The 19,991-nt window shown below is 43.9% G+C and overlaps 1 protein-coding gene across 6 annotated transcripts in view; it reads right to left on the bottom strand.

Annotated features, from left to right (window-relative positions):
* ADAMTS9 (ADAM metallopeptidase with thrombospondin type 1 motif 9) overlaps positions 1-19,991 on the bottom strand; it is a 163,799-nt gene that overhangs the window by 127,984 nt on the left and 15,824 nt on the right. For 5 of the 6 annotated variants that reach the window (XM_053219112.1, XM_027039170.2, XM_027039172.2 and 2 more), the window contains 5 exons: positions 7,932-8,221; positions 5,368-5,451; positions 5,154-5,266; positions 4,410-4,450; positions 4,177-4,282 (listed from right to left, as the gene is read on the bottom strand). In XM_053219112.1, the coding sequence (XP_053075087.1) occupies positions 4,177-4,282; positions 4,410-4,450; positions 5,154-5,266; positions 5,368-5,451; positions 7,932-8,221 (634 nt within the window). The remainder of the gene's footprint in view (positions 1-4,176; positions 4,283-4,409; positions 4,451-5,153; positions 5,267-5,367; positions 5,452-7,931; positions 8,222-19,991) is intronic. The other variant, XM_027039171.2, reaches the window with a different exon arrangement.

The raw sequence follows: 19,991 nt of genomic DNA, 5'->3' as shown, positions 1-19,991 counted from the left end.
ACAATAAAACCCATTAAGGAAAGCGGCAGGCGTGGAAGCCGGAGACATGCCAATTCAATTGGCTTAATGCAGACATGGCAAATAGTTTCATGCTTCCTGCCAACGCCAATTGATTGGTACTGGCTTCCTAAAAAGTTGGGCACAAAAAGATTCTAAAACTAATCCAGGTTCTACCCGAGAAAAGGCGATGATGGAGTGTCAATGTCCTCTGGGGCTTGGGAGGGAACTCAGCAGCAGCATTAACACATACTTGCCATTCTTGGCTTTGCCAGAGAAAATGGGGCCTGGGGGGGGGGGACGTGGGGAGGGAAGGACAGGAAGCATTTCTCAATCTAGAAACATCAATTCTATGACCCACATGCCATTCACAGCTCAGGTAACAAACCCCCAGGGACTGTCCTCTCTGAATGATGCTGCAGTCACAAAATTGATGCATGTGATTAATTTTGCATTTGGGGAAGAATTTGCATCATGAGTTCATCCTGAAATAGGGAAAGCAGCGAGCTAGGCAGAAGTGTGTGGACTTGTTTCACATTCAAAGCCCAGATAAAAGCCTATAAAATGCATTTCATTCATTTTCCTTGGGTTTGGTTTTCTTCTACGTTGGAAAAAAAAAAAAAAACAAAACTTGGGCTCCTCAATAATTACTGCCTGATGGAGTAAATTCCGAATGGAAATTATGAGATAGAAAACCTTTATCTGTCTAAGTTCAAATTAATAGTTCTTCAGGCTTCCGAGTCCATTTTCTGCAAAGAATGACTGTCCCAGTTGCCAGTTCCCTGATGCAAAGTCACTGTCATTCTTATACCAACAAACCCAACACAAACAACACCCTCAAATCTTAGTTTTTTGTTTCCTTGTGGTGCAGAGGATCTGGTGTTTGTGGTTAAATTGCTTGATTAAGGCCCCACAGCTGATGGGGTGGGGGAGCTGGGATTGGAAAGCGCTTCAGTCTGACTCTAAAACCTCTGTGTTTTGGAATATATACAAAGCATATTCTCTCCTGTTAGACAAATTGTACAAGATTTGTCAGAAATACTGCGTAAAGATCTCTGTATCTTTACAGAGTAGAGACTCAGTGACCTCCCAAATTCTTCCTACCTCAGAGCTGGTACGAGAATGTAGGAACTATTTTTGAAGCATCCAATGATGCTAGACGCACATAAGATCAATTGCTTTTTCCTCTCCAACAGGGTTTTATGTTGTCACACAGTCATGACTGTAACAACTTAACATTTACTCTTTAAAAAGGTCATTAGAAAATTTGCTAAAAAGTACTGTAGCAAATTAAAATATATATATACATATGTATATATGTATGTATACATATATATGTATATATGTATATATGTATATATATTCATTATATATTATTATATTCATTATATAATATATATTCATTATATATTCATATATATAATTATATAATTATATAATATATATTCATTATATATTCAATATATATTCATTATATATATATATATTCATTATATTCATTTTCCTTAAAATATAAGCAAACCTAACTATATGAGACAAAGCACCAAAACAGAAAGAATTCACTAAAAGGCTAGAGCTCTACCTTTTGTTGCGCTAATACCTCACATCATTCACCAATTACTTCATTTTTTTTTTTAAACTTCTTAACACTTCAGAGATGTGGTGCATATGTTTTAGCCCTATCTAATAGTTAGGGAAACAGCATACATTTTTCTCAAGTCAAAGAATTAGTCCAGAACTTGCGTATCTGGCTCCCAGCTCCCTAGTTCCAATGTCACAAGTTGGTACCTCAACATTAGCAACTAAACTTGAGGCAATTTAATATTGCCAAGGTCAAACACAGGGAAACAACACTATCCACCATGTGGGGATTATGAAGTTTAAGGGAGACCATGTCAAAAGCTCCTAGGCCAACGCCAACAACATGGTTTTTGTTGGGGGAGATGCGTGTTGACTACAGTTGACACAGCTGAGGCTCCTCTGTAGCTGAAAGTATTCAGGTTTTGCTGATCAAAATTCTCACTTTCCTTAAAATACAAACTGTAAATTGACTATCTAAATGGAGTTTGTAAGCTCTTGTGAGGAAGGAATTAACAGGAAACTAATTATATTTCTTTAAATAGTATACGCCTCTTGACCATACATTGGGGGAATTGTTAATCACAAAAACTCTTGCCTTTTGAATGCATTCCTATCTCTATAATTTCCCCCATTGTGGTCTGCCTTGTTGAAACGCCACCCTACTCTTCATGGCCAAACCTATACCTCCTATTTAAAGGTCTAAAGCAATTACTAGACTTTATGCAAAAGAAACAAAATCCCCAAAAGATTCTATTAAAACAAGTTTGGGAAAAGAGAGTTAAACAAAACTAAGCAGTTTACTTTAATACAGGACTTGTCAGAGCCTTGACTTTATGTCACTCAGCCTTGTGACTCCAAGCAGGGCTCTACCGGGAAGAAAAAAAATGTTTCAAATCATTTGAATATAAAAATCCTTCCCCCCTTCACAGAGCATTCTCCTGGAATTATTGTTGGAGCGCTTGTATTGGGAAATGTTGGTAGGACCAGTTTTTAAATTTTTTTTTTTCAACGTTTATTTATTTTTGGGACAGAGAGAGACAGAGCGTGAACGGGGGAGGGGCAGAGAGAGAGGGAGACACAGAATCGGAAACAGGCTCCAGGCTCTGAGCCATCAGCCCAGAGCCTGACGCGGGGCTCGAACTCACGGACCGTGAGATCGTGACCTGGCTGAAGTCGGACGCTTAACCGACTGCGCCACCCAGGCGCCCCGGTAGGACCAGTTTTTAAACTGAGTTCCAAGAAATCCTTGAGTTTCACAAAAATATCTCAGAAACCAAAAAGACAAAGAGGAAGCAGACTAAGAAGGACTCTGGCTCACCATATCTGCTTAAGTGAAAGCCATTTCTCTTTTGTGCTATAAATATTGAGCATCTGACAATATTTCCTTTGGAGAAAAGAAAACAGGCATGCTCTAAAAATATGCTTCAAAGTTTTAAAATATACCTATTATATGCTGAACTAAATTGGAGATGGCTTTACATATGCATCTTGCTTTCCTTCTAGAATATCACACTGTGCATACATGCCTTCAAAACTCATTTGTTGAGGGGCACCTGGGTGACTCAGTCAGTTGAATGTCCAACTTCAGCTCAGATCATGATCTCATAGTTTGTGGGTTCAAGACCCGTGTCGGGCTCTGTGCTGACAGCTCGGAGCCTAGAGTCTGCTTTGGATTCTGTGTCTCCCTCTCTCTCTGCCCCTCCCCAACTCATGCTCTCTCTCTTTCTCAAAAATAATTTTTTTTTAATTAAAAAAGTTTTAAATTAAAAATTTAAAAAATTGTTGAATGAAAAAGCTTGCTTGATAGATTATTTTTCCTCTAAACAAAGTTAACAATGACATGCAAACTGATACACAACTACATTAGTGACATCTTTTGAAAAAATTATTTTTAAAAGATATAGCATAAGTAACTCATCCTAGAAAGAAAACAATGCAGATCAAAAATCAGAAGAATTTCTCGTAAATTTACACTCTTTCACCCATGTTCTAACTATCCTTTGTCTCTAAAGAACAAAAAGGAAAGGCCAATTTCATAATAACCACTAAGTGACCATAGATAGGAAATGTTTTCTTCTCTGTATCTTTGTTTAATCTCTTCCCTGAAAAAAGGGATGTCATTGTGCCTAGAGGCTAAATGTCTGAAAGACAGCCTTGTATATCTACGATCAGGAATGATCTGGATTTGCGAAAATCTCGTGAACCAGGGGAAGAGAGACCGACCCTTCCAGATAAAGATGTTACGTCACAAAAGTTTCCTAAGCTAATACACCCTCAGCTTCAGTGGATGGGCTGGAAAGGCCTCATTCCTCCAATTCCCAGTAGGAAAGGAGAATATCAGATTGTGCACAGAAAACATGCGCATTTGAACCCAGGATACACGTCAGCCATGGCTGAAGAGGGTTCACCGCATTACTCAACTTTCTAAAGTCTACGTTGTTTCTCCCAGTTAGGTCCAAGGCTCTTCAATCCTAAAATCTCTATTATGACTCTAAGAGTACGTTCCACTCTCTGAAGTCAAGTGAATGCTCACTGATGCCAAGGAAGAAAAGGGTTAGGTCACTGTGAATTAAATGGAAACACGGAAAGGAAACGTACACATGGCCCAGCTCGTGGGCTATTGTGAAAGCCGTGCTCAGTCCACTGTCTTCACTAATAGAACAGCTTCGGTAGGGATCACAGATGGTACCCAGTTCAGCAAGACCTATTCAAAGGGGGGAAAAAAAAGAAGGAAAGAAGGACTGAGAATTGCTTTAAAAAGCAACTGCGGCTTGGAATAAAAACATGCGGTAGACTGTTGAAGCCACGGAGGATACACAGAGCACACTCACCTAAGGTGTCACATTTGTCATGAGCTCTGCAGATATCCTGTCTGAAAGCAAAGCAGACTTAGGGCCAGGATAATAGCAAAGAGTAAATGTCAACACAAGTAAAACACTTCCCAATCCCCTAGACATTCACAACAGCACCCACCTTGCGGGGCAGGAGGTTACAAAATGCCAACAAGGCCGAGGGTTTGCAACTCAAAAAAGCTTGGGAGCCAGTGACTTCCAGATTAAAAGCTACATCTAGCGGTCTTCTTCTGCCGCAGGGGTAGCCACAGAGCAAGTGAAAACCTGTCCAACTGGGACTGTCCCTCCCACAGCGGCGTGAGTGCTTCTAGTTCCTTTGGGAGCATTCCTGAGAAGGCTCTGGATGCCTTTTGTTTCAGTTCTTGTAAGAGTAAGCGTTTGTGACTATATCCAAGGTGGCCAACAAGAAATACAGATAGGACAGCGCCCCTCTTGGTTGCCCTGCATGGCGCTTCAAACATTTTTGAGTTAGTAGCTGCCATTTACAAATTGGAAGATTTAAGGGGCACCTGGGTGGCGTGGTCGGTTAAGCGTCCGACTCTTGATCTCGGCTGAGGTCACGATCTCACAGTTTGTGAGTTTGAACCCTGCATCAGGCTCTGTGCTGATGGTGCGGAGCCTGCTTGGGATTCTGTCTCTCCTTCTCTCTGGCTCTCCCCTGCTTGTGCTCTCTCTCTCTCTCTCTCTCAAAATAAATGAACTTAAAAAAAAAAATCCATATACCTCGTTACAAGAACAGCGGTGTCATGCTGGATTCCACTTGGATAGTTGGAGTGCTGCCACTGGCAAAAATTTCTTAATGTTGTCTGGGCGTTAAAAGATATGGAAGGTCCTTCCTAAATGCGGAAGAGAATTATGATTGGCCCATTGTGCCGACACCAATTAGATATGCCATTTCGGATACATATACAAGAAAGAAGAAAAAAAACTTTATTACCTGTTCATTATGAATCACAACTAAGTTCACAATAACAATATTAATTAAATTTCCAATACTTGGGTCTTTATAGATAGAGGCTACCTGCAACCGAGATAAATTTTTCAAGGTTAATTGTGAACTCTGTGTAAGCAATAAGCAATACACTTCTTACGCTGGGCTCCACCTCTTGCCACGTTTTCACGTAACATATGCATTTGGTAGTTCTGAATTTGCATTCATTCAACAAACATGTATTAAAACTCTCTTTGAAAAATTCACAGACAGCAGTTTCAGATGGTAATGAAACCTAACAAGTCTAAATTTCAAAGTGTTTTCCTTGGAAACTGCATTGCTACGCAACTTAAAAGTTTTCTGTGCCAAAGCACTGGATATTAATTTTCGATCACTCTTTCATCCCAGTTGAAGCCCCAGATTGCCCAATTATGGACTCTCACAGTGACCACGCGTTTGCTAATATTGCCATTCTTCATGTTTACCTCCCATTTGTGTTCCTCACAAGCTGGTAACCTCTTTTTTTTTCCCCCAGTATTATCATTAATTATGAGAGCTAACATTCGTTGAATGCCTATTATGTACCAGATCATTGCTGAAAACTGCACACACATTTGCATTTAGTCCCCACAGGAAAACTCTGAGCTGGGTATTATAATCTCTGTGCAACAAGTAAGGAAACTGAGGCTCAGAGAAATTAAGTAACTGTTCCAAGACTAGACAGCGGTGAGGAGCAGAGCCAGGCTCCATTTGACCCAGAGTCCGGGCTCAAAACTGAAATTCTTCTGAAAGGTCTGAACGTATAGGTTGGAAATGGACTTGACTCAGTGCGAAGGCTGATTAGGTTCTCCTTTCCTTCCTCCAAGACAGGAGGGGGCTGGGGCACATGGGATTGAGTGTGGGGAAGGGGTGAGAGGGGAGAGGAGAGGGGAGGCTGGTTGAGGTGTGGGGTGGGGAGGACAAAGGAGTGGTTCACAGCAGTGAGGGGAAGGACAAAGAGAACCAGAGGCGAGGGCGAGAGAGGAAGAAATCCTAAAGCATAGTTCTCAAACACGGCTGCTTTTCTTATTCTTTTGAGGAATTTATTAAAAGTACATTCTTGTTTATATAACTTAGGGTCAATCCATGGGAAGAAAAGCTATGTTGAGTCTTAAAATGAGTGAGGGGAGATTATATGGGCTGCTAAAGAACAATTTCCAGTATTTTTAAAAGAAAAGAATAATATGTATAACACCGTATATTAATACTCCATTCTGGTTTGAGAAAAAGATACATATGCATACGTATTCATCTAAGAAATACCTAGAGTTGTGCTGTCCAATATGGTAACCATTTGCTACATGTGACCACTAAGTACTAGAAATGTGGCTCATCGAAAATGACATGTGGGGTGCCCGGGTGGCTCAGTCAGTTCAGGGTCCAACTCTTGATCTCAACTCTGGTCATGATCTCATGGTTCCTGAGTTCGAGTCCTGCATCAGGCTCTGTGCTGACATTGCTGAGCCCGCTTGGGATTCTGTCTCCCTCCCCTCTCTACCCTTCCCTGCTTGCAGGCACACACACACACTCTCTGTCTCAAAATAAACAAACATAAAAAAATAAAATGATACGTGCTGTTGAGTGTAAAACACGTATTGAATTTTGAAGACTTAGTATGAAATAAAAGTATTGCATTAGCAAGTTTTGAAACGATAATATTTTGATAGAAAATAAAATACATTATTAAAACTAATTTTACTTTTTTCTTTCCTCACAGAGTGGCTAGAAAATTTAAAAATACATACGTGGCTTGCATTATATTTCTACTGGGCAGCGCTGGTTAGAAACATATGCAAAAAAACCTTTTAATAGTTGTCGCCTCTGGGAAGGAACCAGGGTAGGGAAGGACACTTACTTTTCATTAATAGTCTTTGGTTCTGTTGGATTTTTTTCTTTTTTTTTTTTATAATGCAAACCTATTGATTTCTTGATTCAAACCAAGAGTAGGAAAATACAGGGGAGAGATTTGAGGGCCTCATCCCAGGGCTATTTCATTCGAATCTTGGGGAAGGGGACAGAGGCACATAGCTGCAGGTCAAAAAGCTCCAAGGTGATTCTGATTCACAAGAAGCACTCAAAAGTCTTACGAGAGACCCGAACCCGCTTGTGCAAGTTCTTATGTCACACAAAGAGCACTGGGTTTGGGATGTGGACACTCTACAGGTCACATGCAGTCTCTAAGCCCCTGATCAGCTTTACTTGACCACGGGCAAGTGACCTAAGTCCTCTGAGGCTCAGTTTCTCTGCAAAATGGGGGTGATAAGCTTACCTAGGAGAATTGCCAGGAGGATTAGAAATGCCACCTTGTCACAATGAAGCACACTGTCTAGCAGAATGAACATTCAGGACGGTAGCCCTTATTGTTCTGACAGAAAGGCAACCAGTACATAATCTTAGGTTCTCTTCAGTCACTTGCCTGAATCGTTGAAATGCCAGCCCTGAGAAGGCTCTTCCACAGCCCTGGGTGGAAACCCATTTCCCAAAGGCACATTTAAGGACCTCACAAACCACCTTCTTTTGAATGTACTTACAATTGACATTAAAGTTAAAATATAGTGCTGAAGGTTTGCTCCGTGGTATAAAACCATTTTGTTGTCTGCCACCACCATCACTTCTACAAACCGTGGGTAGGATAAAAAACGTTTTGTTCTTCTGTGGGTCCTCTTTTCCCTCGTGCTGTCCGTCTTGTTACCAGAGGCAGGCAGAGCCTTTGTCGCTAAGCTGCTTTTTAATACCGCCACATCGTCAGCCAGGCTACGCTTCTCTCCCCATTTTCTTGTTCTCATTTTCCTCTTGTCTTCACTGTGACTATTTTTGCGTTCTGTAACAAATCAGATGGCACATATTATGTTTCGAGCCACATCTATTTCATATTAAGAATGTAATTCGCCACGTCTTAAAATGATGCCTCTGTTGTCAAATTACATACAAAACCGGGTTCTACACCCTGTGGACTCCAGGGGAGAAACTCAATCTGCACTCTCATCTAAACGAGGAAGGACCTGAAATGAGCCTCCCTGGAAGCTTCCATAAATGCTCACTTAAGGTATTAGAAAATCAGGCATGGGTTTAAGGGAAACAATTGCCTATGACTCTTTTCATTTAGTAACAAAGTCCTGCTGGGATTTAAGTGGTTTCCATTCATTGTTCTTTGCCACAGACAAAGGAAGGGCCAACACAGGTACTGAGCTTTAGAGAATGGAAATGGAGATGTCTCATATACACCACTTTTGATATTCAAGGAGCTACAAAATAAAGAGGCCTGAGAGGTGGCCAGGCTAACAGACAATACAAAGGAACTCTAGAAAACGCACGACAAGGTTACTTTTCTATTACTGTCTTAAATAACTGTAATACGTGGAAGGTAAGAATAGAATCACGGCTATTCATCGTCATTGAATTTTTAATTAATTTACTTCAGGGCTCAGCTAAGGAAGTGGATTAAATTCAGAGAGTATGAACGGGCCATTGGGGCCGTGATGGATAGTGCCAGAATAGCTCTACTCATTTCTGACTCTTGCCTAGGTACCCCGTCAGTTCTACACAGTCTTGCTGCTCAGAGTGTGGTCCATGGACCAGCACCATTGGCTGCTCCCACAAGCTTGTTAGAAATGTAGACTCTGGCCCCACTCTACACGTGATACATCAGAATCTCCATTTTAACAAGATCTCCAGGTGATTCATATTCATATGCATGTTTTGAGAAGCACGAGTCTGGAACATGGCTTGAAGCTTGTATTGCTGGTGGAAATAATTCAATTTTAAAGTCATCAACCACACAATAAACAGAATAAGCATAAATGTGCCTGCCCAAACAGGCTTGGAGTAAAAACAGAACTTGATCAGTGATGTTGCCTCTCATCTCATAAATGTACTCCCAGGTTTTAATGCCACCATCTTGTAGCCTGAAACAGGCAACAGAATTGTACAATGGACAAGTATGCTTACCTAAGACACGAGTGCTAGAATTTATTACGCCAATAACAAAGATTAAACTATAAGTGGTTTCACATTTGAAGGGTTCACATATTTGACCATGAAAACCATTGCTAAAGCAACTGATGGAGGCCAAGATGTGTATTTTGCCCACGATGAGTGTTTTAGCAGTTGTTACAATAGTGAAATTAGTCCATACTGTCAAACAAGTCATATGCGATTCGGCCATAGATCACATAACTAGCCCCAAGTCTGGTTCATAGTACGATTCAATATGACATCCTTTTGTTCGGGTCTCCTTCAAGTACATTCATATACGTTACACCCATGCCATATGGGTCATTGGGCTGTCCCTTTTTAAGTCATCAAATGACTATGGAATAGATATTAATCAAGTACCTACTATGGGCCAGGCATTGAACTAGGCTCTTTGGTGTATGTTACCTCACGCTTCCTTTTAGAATGAGAAAATTAACCTCTACTGAGGAAAATAAATCTCAACGAGATTGAGCAACTCATCCAATGTCACACGCAGGAAGTGGCCATACAAGGTATGAGATGTGAGTTTGATCACTGCCCTGAAAACCGCTTTATCGGGGCAAGATTTCTCAAGACCTGGGGATTGAAATGGGCTCATGGTTTGGTTGCATCTCAACTGAAAAAAAGAGAGCACCTGGATATTTTCACAGAGACTAGCTCTTTACGGAGGCCATGTTGAAAATGGAATGCTTTTTAATATTAAGAAACTGTCATTTACTTTATGAGAAACAAATAATCCTGGTTAATGTCTTCTGTAAAAGCTTAAGACAATTATTGAAATCAGTAAAGTTTCAAAGGTTTTAGAGTCTCTTTCTTTTCTACTATTTCATGAATTTGTACTCTACTCTTTACTATTTTCTTCCATCTACATACAGTGGTTTCGTGTTCTTTTCCAGTGTCTTAAGGAAAAGGTACGATTACTGATCTGAGATATTCTTTCTGAATAGAGCCATCGATGGTGGTAAAGTTCCCTCTAGCTCTGCTTTACCTGTAACCCAGACATTCTGATATGTTCTATCTTCACTCTCGTTCACCTCCAAGTATTTTCCAACCTCCCTTTTGACCTATTGGTTATTTCAGCGTGGGCCGTTTACTTTCCACATTGCTTTGAGTTTCCCACTTTTTAAATGGTTTGGATTTCTACTTTCATTCCACTGTAGTCAGAGAAGGTGCTATGTATTACCTCTATCCTTTAAAATTTATTGAGTTTTTTTTATGGCCTAGCATATGATCTATCCTGGAGAATGTTCCTTGTGCACGTGAGAAGAATTTGTGTTCTGCTGTTGCTGGGTAAAGTATCGTATGGGTATCTGTTGGGTGTAGTTGGTTTACACTGTTGTTCAAGTTTTCTGTTTCCTGTTGATATTCTGCTTCCCTGGCCTAACCATTATAGAATATGGGGTACTGAAGTTCCAAGAGTTACTGGTGAATTGTCCATTTCCCCCTTTATTTCTGTCGGTTTTTGCTTCAGGTATCTTGGTGCTTTGTTACGAAGTGCATCTATATTCATTATGGTTAAATCTTCATAGTGAATTGGCCCTTTTTTAACAACAAAACACACACATCACTAACAAATAAACAAACCTCTTTACAAATCTATCATTATTAATATATTCACCTAAAAAACAAAAAACACCAAATCCAAACAAAACACCCCACACACAAACCCCACCCACAACCCCCACCACCCATCAAACAACCATAACCATACCCCATAACCCCACACCACACCACCACACACAAAACAACAAAAAAACCCACCACCCAAGAAAGTACATATCGAGAACACACCCACACAACCCAAAACCACCCCAAAACACACACCACCACACCACACAAACCCCAACCCACAAACAACAACCCCCACACCCCACAACCCACCAACAACCAAACCACACAACACACACAACACCACCCCACCCACAAACACCACCCACCACCCCCCACAACCCCCACACACCAACCAAATCTCACACTCACTAACACACCCACTCTCACCCCACCCCCCACAAACACAACCAACCACAACCCACACCCCCCCCCCCACCCCCCCCCACCCCCCCACCCCCCCACCCCCCCACCCCACCCACCCCCCCACCCCCACCCCACACCCCCCCACCCACCCCCCCCACCCCCACCCCCACCCCACCACCCCCCCCCACACCCCACCCCCCCCCACCCCACCCCCCCCCACCCCACCCCCCACCCCCCACCCCCACCACCCCCCCACCCACCCCCCCCACACCCCACCCCCCCACCCCCCCACCCCCCCACCCCACCCACCCCCACCCCCCCCACCCCACACCACCCCCCCACCCACCCCCCCCACCCCCCCCACCCACCCCACCCCACCCCCCCCCACCCCCCCCCCCCCCCCCCCACCCCCCCACCCCCACCCCCCCCCCACCCCCACACCCCCCCCCACCCCACCCCCCCCACCACCCCCACCCCCACCCCCCACCCACCACCCCCCCCACCACCACCCACACCCCACCCCCCCAACCAACCCCCCCCCACCCGCCAGCGACACCCACATTACCCCCCACCCCCCCCCCCCCCACACACCACACACCCCTCCCTTCAACCCCACCCCCCCACCCACCCACCCCCAGTCCCCCCCCCCCACAACACCACCCCACAAACAAACATACCCATAACAACTAACCTACCCACCGACAACCAAACTATCAACCTCAACCTACCAATACGACCACAAACAAACATCAAACCAAAATACCCTATCCAACCCACCCACCTCCATACACCCCCCCCCCCCCCCACCACCCCCCCCCCCCCCCAAAACCCCCACCACCTACCACCCCACCCATCCACACCACAAACCCACACCACCCCCTCCCACACCCCCACACATCCCCCCCACCCCCCCCCCCCCCCCCCCCCCCCCCCTACCCCCCAACCGCCAAAATGGTGCGAACACAAAACCAAACACAACACCCCACCCAAACCCACTCCAACCCACCAAACACCAAATAGCCCCCCCCCTCCCCCCCCCCCCCCCCTCCCCCCCCCCCCCTCAGCCAGTCTCCTGGAAAGCACAGGACAAAAGGCACATTTTTGCTCTTCTGTCCCCTCCTCCCACAACTCCCCCCAAGAAGCTTTACATGTATTAGTACTTTATGTTGAGATACAATTTGTTTACCATAGAATCCACCCTTTCAAAGGGTATAATTCAGTGGTTTTCTTGAGCATATTCGTACAGTTGTGCAACCATCACCATTATCTGATTTCAGAACATTTTCATTGCCCCAAAAAGAAGTTCTGTACCCATTAGTGGGCACTCCCCACTGCCCTTCTCCCTCTAGCCCCTGGAAATCACTAACTTACGTATCTATGGATTTGCCTATCCTCTCATGTCATACGGACGGAGTCATACACGACGTGGCCTTTTGTGACTGGCTTCTTTCACATTTTATTTATTCGTTTCTTAATTGGCGGCATTTGGGTCTAACAGTCCAATTGGGTAATTCTACTGGGACCATGCGCGTACAAGTTTTTGTGTGACCATGCTTGCGTCTCTCTTCAGTGTGTAACCTACAAGGAGAACTCTTGTGTTTACCATTTGGAAGAACTGCCAGCTTGTTTTCCAAAGTGGCTGCACCATTCTCTTGCCTCTTCTTAAAGTTCAAATATGACACTCAGAAATAGGAGATCGTTTTTTCAGGATGGTTCTCCTTCGAGGATTCCTCAAAAACTCATCACATTCACTTAACGAAATAACTCAGGAGCGACCCGTACGCATTCAAATCTTAAAACAGTGCGTTGAGCAGAAGAAGATATACCGTTGTCAAATAAGCACACGAAACTACGCTCAGCATCGTACATTATCAAGGAAATGCAAATTAAAACAACATTAAGATATCGCCACACGTCTTTTACAACGGCCAAAATCTGGAACACGGACAACGCCAAATGCTGGCAAGGATGTTAACAACGGGAACTCGCATTCATCGATGGTGGGAATGTAAAATGGCACAGCCACTTTGGAAGACAGTTTGTCAGTTTCTTACAAAACGAACCATACCACATTATGTACCAATCAAGCTCCTGGGTATTTACCCAGAGGATTTGTTCACAGAAAAACCTGCACATGGAGGTCTATGGCTCCTATTCATAATTGCTAAACTTGGAAGCAACCGAGATGTCCTTCAGTAGCTGAATGGATAAATAAACTGTGACACAGCCAGACAATGGAACAGTATTTAGCGCTAAAAAGAAATGAGCTAGCAAGCCATGTAAAGACATGAAGGAACCTTGAATGCATCCTGCTAAGTGAAAAAAGCCAATCTAAAAAGGTTAGACACTGTACTGATTCCAACTATGTGACATTCTGGAAAAGGAAAACTATGGCGAAAGTAAAACATCAGTGGTTGCCAGAGGCTGGGGCACGAGGGGATGGGTGGGCAAAGCACAGAGGATATTCAGAACAGTGAGAGTACTGTGTATGAAATCATAATCATGGATACACGTCATTTCATGCATTTGTCCAAATACAGAGAATATAAAACACCAAGAAGAGATCATAATATAAATATGGACTTGACGTGATTAAGATATAATCATTATGGTATATCAATGTAAATTCATCAACTGTAACAAATGTACCCTCTGGTGAGAGATGTTGATGGTAGGGGACGCTATACAGGCCCGAGGGTAGGGGGTGTATGGGAAATTTCTGTACCTTCCTCTCATTTTGCTATTAAAACTGTTCTATAAAATAGACTTAAGACAAAAACAAAAAAAAAACCACGAAAAAGCATAATGAAATGCACACTTGCATTCAGAGAAAAAGTGCAATATTTTGCAGTCTGCACCCTTGCATGCACACGGAAACAAATGAGGCACGTTAAACAGCTGGAGGGGGCAGGGGTGTGTTTCCTAAAGCCACATCATAAGGACTCAAGTTGTAACATTTTGTAACAAGAAGATGAGTTAATATTGGCTTTTCCAACTGCTTTGCGTTGCTGACCACTAAGCGGAACCAGTGATGCTTACACCAGCACAGTGTTCCAAGATCTCATGCGCTGAAGGGAGCACGCTTCAAGCCCTATTTGACTTTGGGCAAGTATCCCACCCTCCTGCCAATGCCCACCTTTCACTCTCCATTCTCTCACTTAAAAAGCTCAGTAAGAACAGTACCCATTTCATAGACTTGTCTGAGGAATAGTTGGAGGTCATGCATATAAAGTGTCTAGCACATAGGAAGCAACCAGTAAGTAGAGTTATTCTTTCTATTCTTTTTTACAAGTCATAAAGGACTTAAAGGAACCATTTAAGGGAGAGTGACTACATAAAAACAATTATCTGGGGTACGGTAACAATTCCAAAGATATAAGCTATTTGTACCCTTAAATGATCTTTTCTAAGTCACTTCTCTGGACCTCAGTTTCCTGACCTCTTAAATGGGCATGTCAGGGCATGCTCCTATGTTAAGGTGGTCTTGAGAATTAAATAACAAAGTATATAGAACATTCCTTATATGTTACATGTGGAATTTTAAAAAATTACTTCTTGAACATCTAATCTGTGAAGGTATTGAGCTAGGTAAGTTGAAATAAACAGTATCAACAACAAAACAAAAATAAAACTTGGGGCCAATCCTTAAAAAAATTATATTATAAAAATTCAAGATGGCGGGACGCCTGGGTGTCTCAGTCAGTGAAGCATCTTGGTTTCGGCTTAGGTCATGATCTCATGGCCCATGGGTTCAAGCCCTGCTTGAGGTTCCGGGCTGACAGCAAGGGGCCTGCTTGGGATTCTTTCTCTCACCCTCCCCCTATGCCCCTCCCCTGCCTGTGCTCTCTCTCTCTCTCAAAATAAATAAATGAACTTAAAAAAAAATTTAAGATGGTTTCATTATTTAAAACCTCACAGTAAAAAAAAACCAAAACTGTAACATTTGGCTATTTTTGGTAAAAAATATTTTAAAGGCGCTTCATGTCACATTGCCATACAATAGAACGCATATGGCATTACAAAAAAACTAGAATCATTTCAGAAACTAACATTCAAGCCTTATTATTCAGCAGTCACTCAATGAGAGTTTCATGTCCGCCGGGGTTGGGCTAAGGAGACTCAAACGTTAACTTGGAACAGTTGGGAAGTTAATTATTGCTCTCTATTTTCAGAAGGTTTATCAAAATTTAACTGAACTTCCTTAAGGCACTGAGCCACCTTGTGACCTCATGGTCTAAGTGGGCAGAGAAATCATAGCACAGAACCAAAGGGAAGACTATGCCTCCCTTCTGCTCCACCCTGGCCTGGCAGCCAAAGGAAACAGACAGGAATCTGTGGGTCCTGCTCCTGGCTTCTGGAGGCAGACCAGCCCCGGTGTGTGGCCCTGCCCGAGCACTCTTATAACTGCCCTTTGTGCCTCAAAGCCTCAGTTCCCTCATCTGAAAAATGAGGATAATAACAGGATAATAACAACAATTGTAATAGCAAGAACAGCACACTGAAGGCTAACTGTGAGGACAGAAAGAGAGGGTGTCCAAAACATCCTCAGTGCAAAGCACGGCATGCAGAAAGATCCGTAAAGTATTTAAGGTGATAATAATGATGAGTGATGTCTTTACTAGTCGTTTGCAACAGATCTCCTCTTTAGGAATGAATTCGTGTGCCGATACTAAGGTTTCTCAAGGAAAACAGTTCTATTTCAGAAAGACTCTTCTACAGGAAAGAAGGGAGGGTGGGGGAGGGGACCAAAGGGTGAAGGGCCGGTCCCTGCTCCAGTGGGACATCCGGTCCAGTGACAAGCACACGCGCACTGATAGGGGGAAGACAGTCTGAGATGTCACGGGATGGAAACAAAGGCCACAAACGCTTCCATCTCTCCACTGACTCCAAGAGCTGATAACATACCGGGAAGAAAAAGGAGAGGCCAGTGGCATTGCCCAGACTGTCTTTGTTCTCGTCAGATCTAAGATCTGCATTACTCCCGTCTGTTCAAAGGGTTCATGAAGCCTTCAGACAGAGATTCGGCTGGAGAGAAAAAAGTCTATTGGGACCAGAGGACGATGGATAAACAAGACCCGTGGGGGGGGGGGGGGGGGGAGGTAAAACATAAAAAGAAAAACGGCCATAAAACCAATGAATGTTCTAATAATAAAGAACAATGAGTTTCCAGCAACTGGGTATGGAAGGAGCTGGGGGGTGGAGGGAAGACTGTCCTGGATGAATGAAAAGTCACCAATGTTTAATTTTTTTAAAGGTCCTCAACTTGCTGGCTTTAAAAGCAAGAGTGAATCCCCAGATACTCACTGGGATATGTCAAACCCATTTCTCTGTACAAAAGGTGAGCTTTGGGGAAAACACAAATGGCGCGCACAGTGTCTGGTGATGCTCTGTGCTCAGTGCCGGCAGGGAAATACGTGCAAAGGGCAGTGGTGGAAGACAGTTTGCTAAAACTCCTTTTGGCTGGCCAGAACCTTTGTGAGCTATGTTCCCCTGAGAATGGTTCATGGGACATTAGTCCCAGAACATATTTCCAGAACCGAATAATGTAGGTTTGCAAAACATTACATGCAGCATTTCCATCTGGGACTTTCTCCATGCTCCTTAGCATTTTAAGAACACCAAGTCTTGCAGGGAAGAACCCCGTTTACATTTGTTGAACCACATAAGAGGGAAACTTACGGGCTCTTGGTGAGGTTACAGGGCAGGTGAGGGGGACTGACCCAGTCCTGGAAAGATAATGGAAAGAAGGGTATTGAGGAACTTTCCTCTGGGCGGGGGTCGGGGGGGGGGGGAGGGCGGTGGCAGAGAAGGGGATGCCATTGGAAGAAAACACTTGAGAAGCTTTCTTGCAAAGTTCAAGGGGCTCGGGTGGGTTGTGGGCTGTGGGTGGTGGGAGGCACGTCTGAGGGTCCTCACACTATCTTCCAGCGGGTGGGTACCTCCAGCCAAATGGGGAGACTCGGGGCACTACACCCAAAGGCCTAGCTTCCGCATTCAACAGCTGCCCCTTCCGCATTCAACAGCCTGCACCTCATTCAACAAAAGCAGTAACAAGGGGCTCCTGGCACAGTAACACTGGCTGACGTTTGTTGAGTGGGTTTCTCTGTGTCAGGGGCTCTTCTAAGCACTTCATATCGATTAACTAGATCATTCCTCCAAGCAACCAGATATGGGAGGGACTATTCTATCCGTTTCAAAATGAGGAAACTGAGTCATACTTGAAATAACTTGAGAAAATATTTAAAGAATATCTATTTGACGTAGTATAACATGCTGAACATACCCAGGCCTGCATTTCACTAAGAGACTGTTTGGTTTTACTATTAATATCCTGCAAAATACTCTTCTGGAAATGTTGGTTTTGACTCATTCCATTCTCTCCGCAGTAAGGGGAGCCTGGCCTTTCTGGCGGTGGGGTGCCAGCCGCCCACAGCCACCCTGTGCTATCTGCAGCCTCTTTTGGATGGCCGCCTCCCAGGCCCCTTTGTGACACAGCTTGGGACCTTCTAGGCCAGCACTTTCCAGAAGAAATAAAATGTGAGCCACACATGGAAGTTAAAATTTTCTAGTAGCACATTTTAAAAACACCAAAAGGAACAGATGAAATTAATTTTGATATTTTCTATTTAACCCCATATACCTAGAATATTATCATTTCAACATGTGGCACTAGGCCACATTTCAAAGGCTCAGGAGCCACATGGGGCTGCTGGCTGCCATTATAGGACGGTCCTTTCAAGGTGCTCGCAGAGTGAATACCGGATCCGACATGCTGTGCCAGGGAAGTTTGGGCTTGGGACTCAGAAGGACCTGCGTTTAAATCCCAGTTTCTCCACATTTAAGCTGTGTGACTTTAGGCAAGTCATTTAAGGTCTTTGTGCCTCCATCTTGTCATCTGTGAAATGGGGATAAGAAGAGTTCCTCCCTAACGGGGCAGTGGGGAGGATTCAATGACTTCATACACACAGAGGAACGACACAGGGCCAGGCTGTGTAAAGGCTCTGAGGGCCTTGGTTCTGGGGTGCCTCGTGACTAAAGATGAGCAGCCCCGAAGGCTGCAGAAAAGAGGTGGCCCCAGGGCTTGCTGCTATCTGACCTTTCACTGCAGTGGCAGTGGCTCTCCAGCTGAATGTGGTGCCTGTGGGGGGTCGAGGTATCCCTCCCCTGTCAGAGATTAAAGAGCAGTTGGCCCTGCAACTCTTTAAAAAGGCTTCTAGGCAACTCCTCGGGGGGCATATCTCCCACATTCCTTTGATACACATCTCCCAGTTTACACACGACTGAGGACTAGCTTCCACACCACAGCCCGGACTACACATCCTTTCTCGTCCTCATGTCCATGTCTCAGCCATCATGGAAATGAGTGGTCACAGGGACACAGTCTAATCTGATTACAAGTAGAACCACCTGGAACCCTCCGCAGTCACAAGCCACCCTCCTGCAGCACCCTGGCCCGGCTCAGATGTTCTGTTGCTTTAAATTCAGCTGTTGCTTTAATCCCCTACATGAATTAAGAGCCTGCTATCTCTCCCTATAGCCTTGAGATAGCTTCCTAAAGGATCTCAGTAGTTTATTCCTCATTATCCTTACGCATCAAATAAATCCAGTGATATTCCCAAATCTCATTTGAGGTGCACTTTGGAACACCGTCTTTCCAAGCGCGGCTTCCACCAACGGCCTTCCCTTGACCTGCAGCTTGGAAAGTACACAGGACGCAGAAGTAAGAGGCCTGTGCTCAGGGCCCGGTTTTTCATTTGCCCTACTTCCAAGATTACGAATCCCTTCAAAATGCTGAGCCTTGATCCTCTCTGATCCAGAAAAAGAAGGAATGGAAAAGAAGTTCTCTCTAAAGTTCTTTCCAGTATTAAAAATTGTGAGTTCTTATCTTTTATAAGATAAAAGCAAAAAATGCTGAAAAATGAACTCCTAGGATTCAACACAGGCTAAACCCACCAGAGTGTCCTCTCCTGGTCAACTGACACTTGGAAAGAGGGTGTCAAAGAGACAGCCAAACAGGGGGCAGAGTGGGAGGGTGGAAGGAGTCAGAGTAAATCCAGAGCAGAGAGACACCCACAGAAAAGAAGTGGGTGGCAGCTTATGTTCAAGGGAAGTGCAGTGTGTGTGTGTGTGTGTGTGTGTGCGCGCGCGTGTCTCCATTATTCACTGCACATTTTCTATTTGGCACCTGCTAAAACAGATAATAGTTGCTGAAAACCATTTCCATTCTCTCTAATCTAACTTGTTAGAGTGGAAAGGCATCAAATGTGAGAATTAGGAAATTGGCTTACAAGAAAAAAAAAAACCAGCACATCATCAGGAAACTTCGGAAAAGCCTTAAACTGTCCCCGGAGCAACTTGGGACTAATGGAGTCCTGTCTCTCATTCCACACACCACAGGCCAACTGCTATCTTCAACCCCCTGCTCTGATTCTAATGTCCCGCGAGAGATGAAGAGTAATAAATCAGCAAGCATTTCACCAACATTTACCCCTTGCTCTTGCTCCTTCTCGGACCCCACCACCTGCAGGTACACAAAGCATCGTATCTTGCATTTCCTTATGCTCCTTTTTGGGGTATTCAAAATGCTTCATATTTATTGATTCGCAGCTGTACAGAATGCCCATGCAGAAGTCTGGCCCAGA

The sequence above is a fragment of the Acinonyx jubatus genome, chromosome A2, assembly GCF_027475565.1.
Source record: "Acinonyx jubatus isolate Ajub_Pintada_27869175 chromosome A2, VMU_Ajub_asm_v1.0, whole genome shotgun sequence".
In the NCBI taxonomy this organism is placed as follows: Eukaryota; Metazoa; Chordata; class Mammalia; order Carnivora; family Felidae; genus Acinonyx; species Acinonyx jubatus.
The sequence above is the reverse complement of the archived record's forward strand: the minus strand, read 5'-3'. Positions and strand labels throughout refer to the sequence as shown.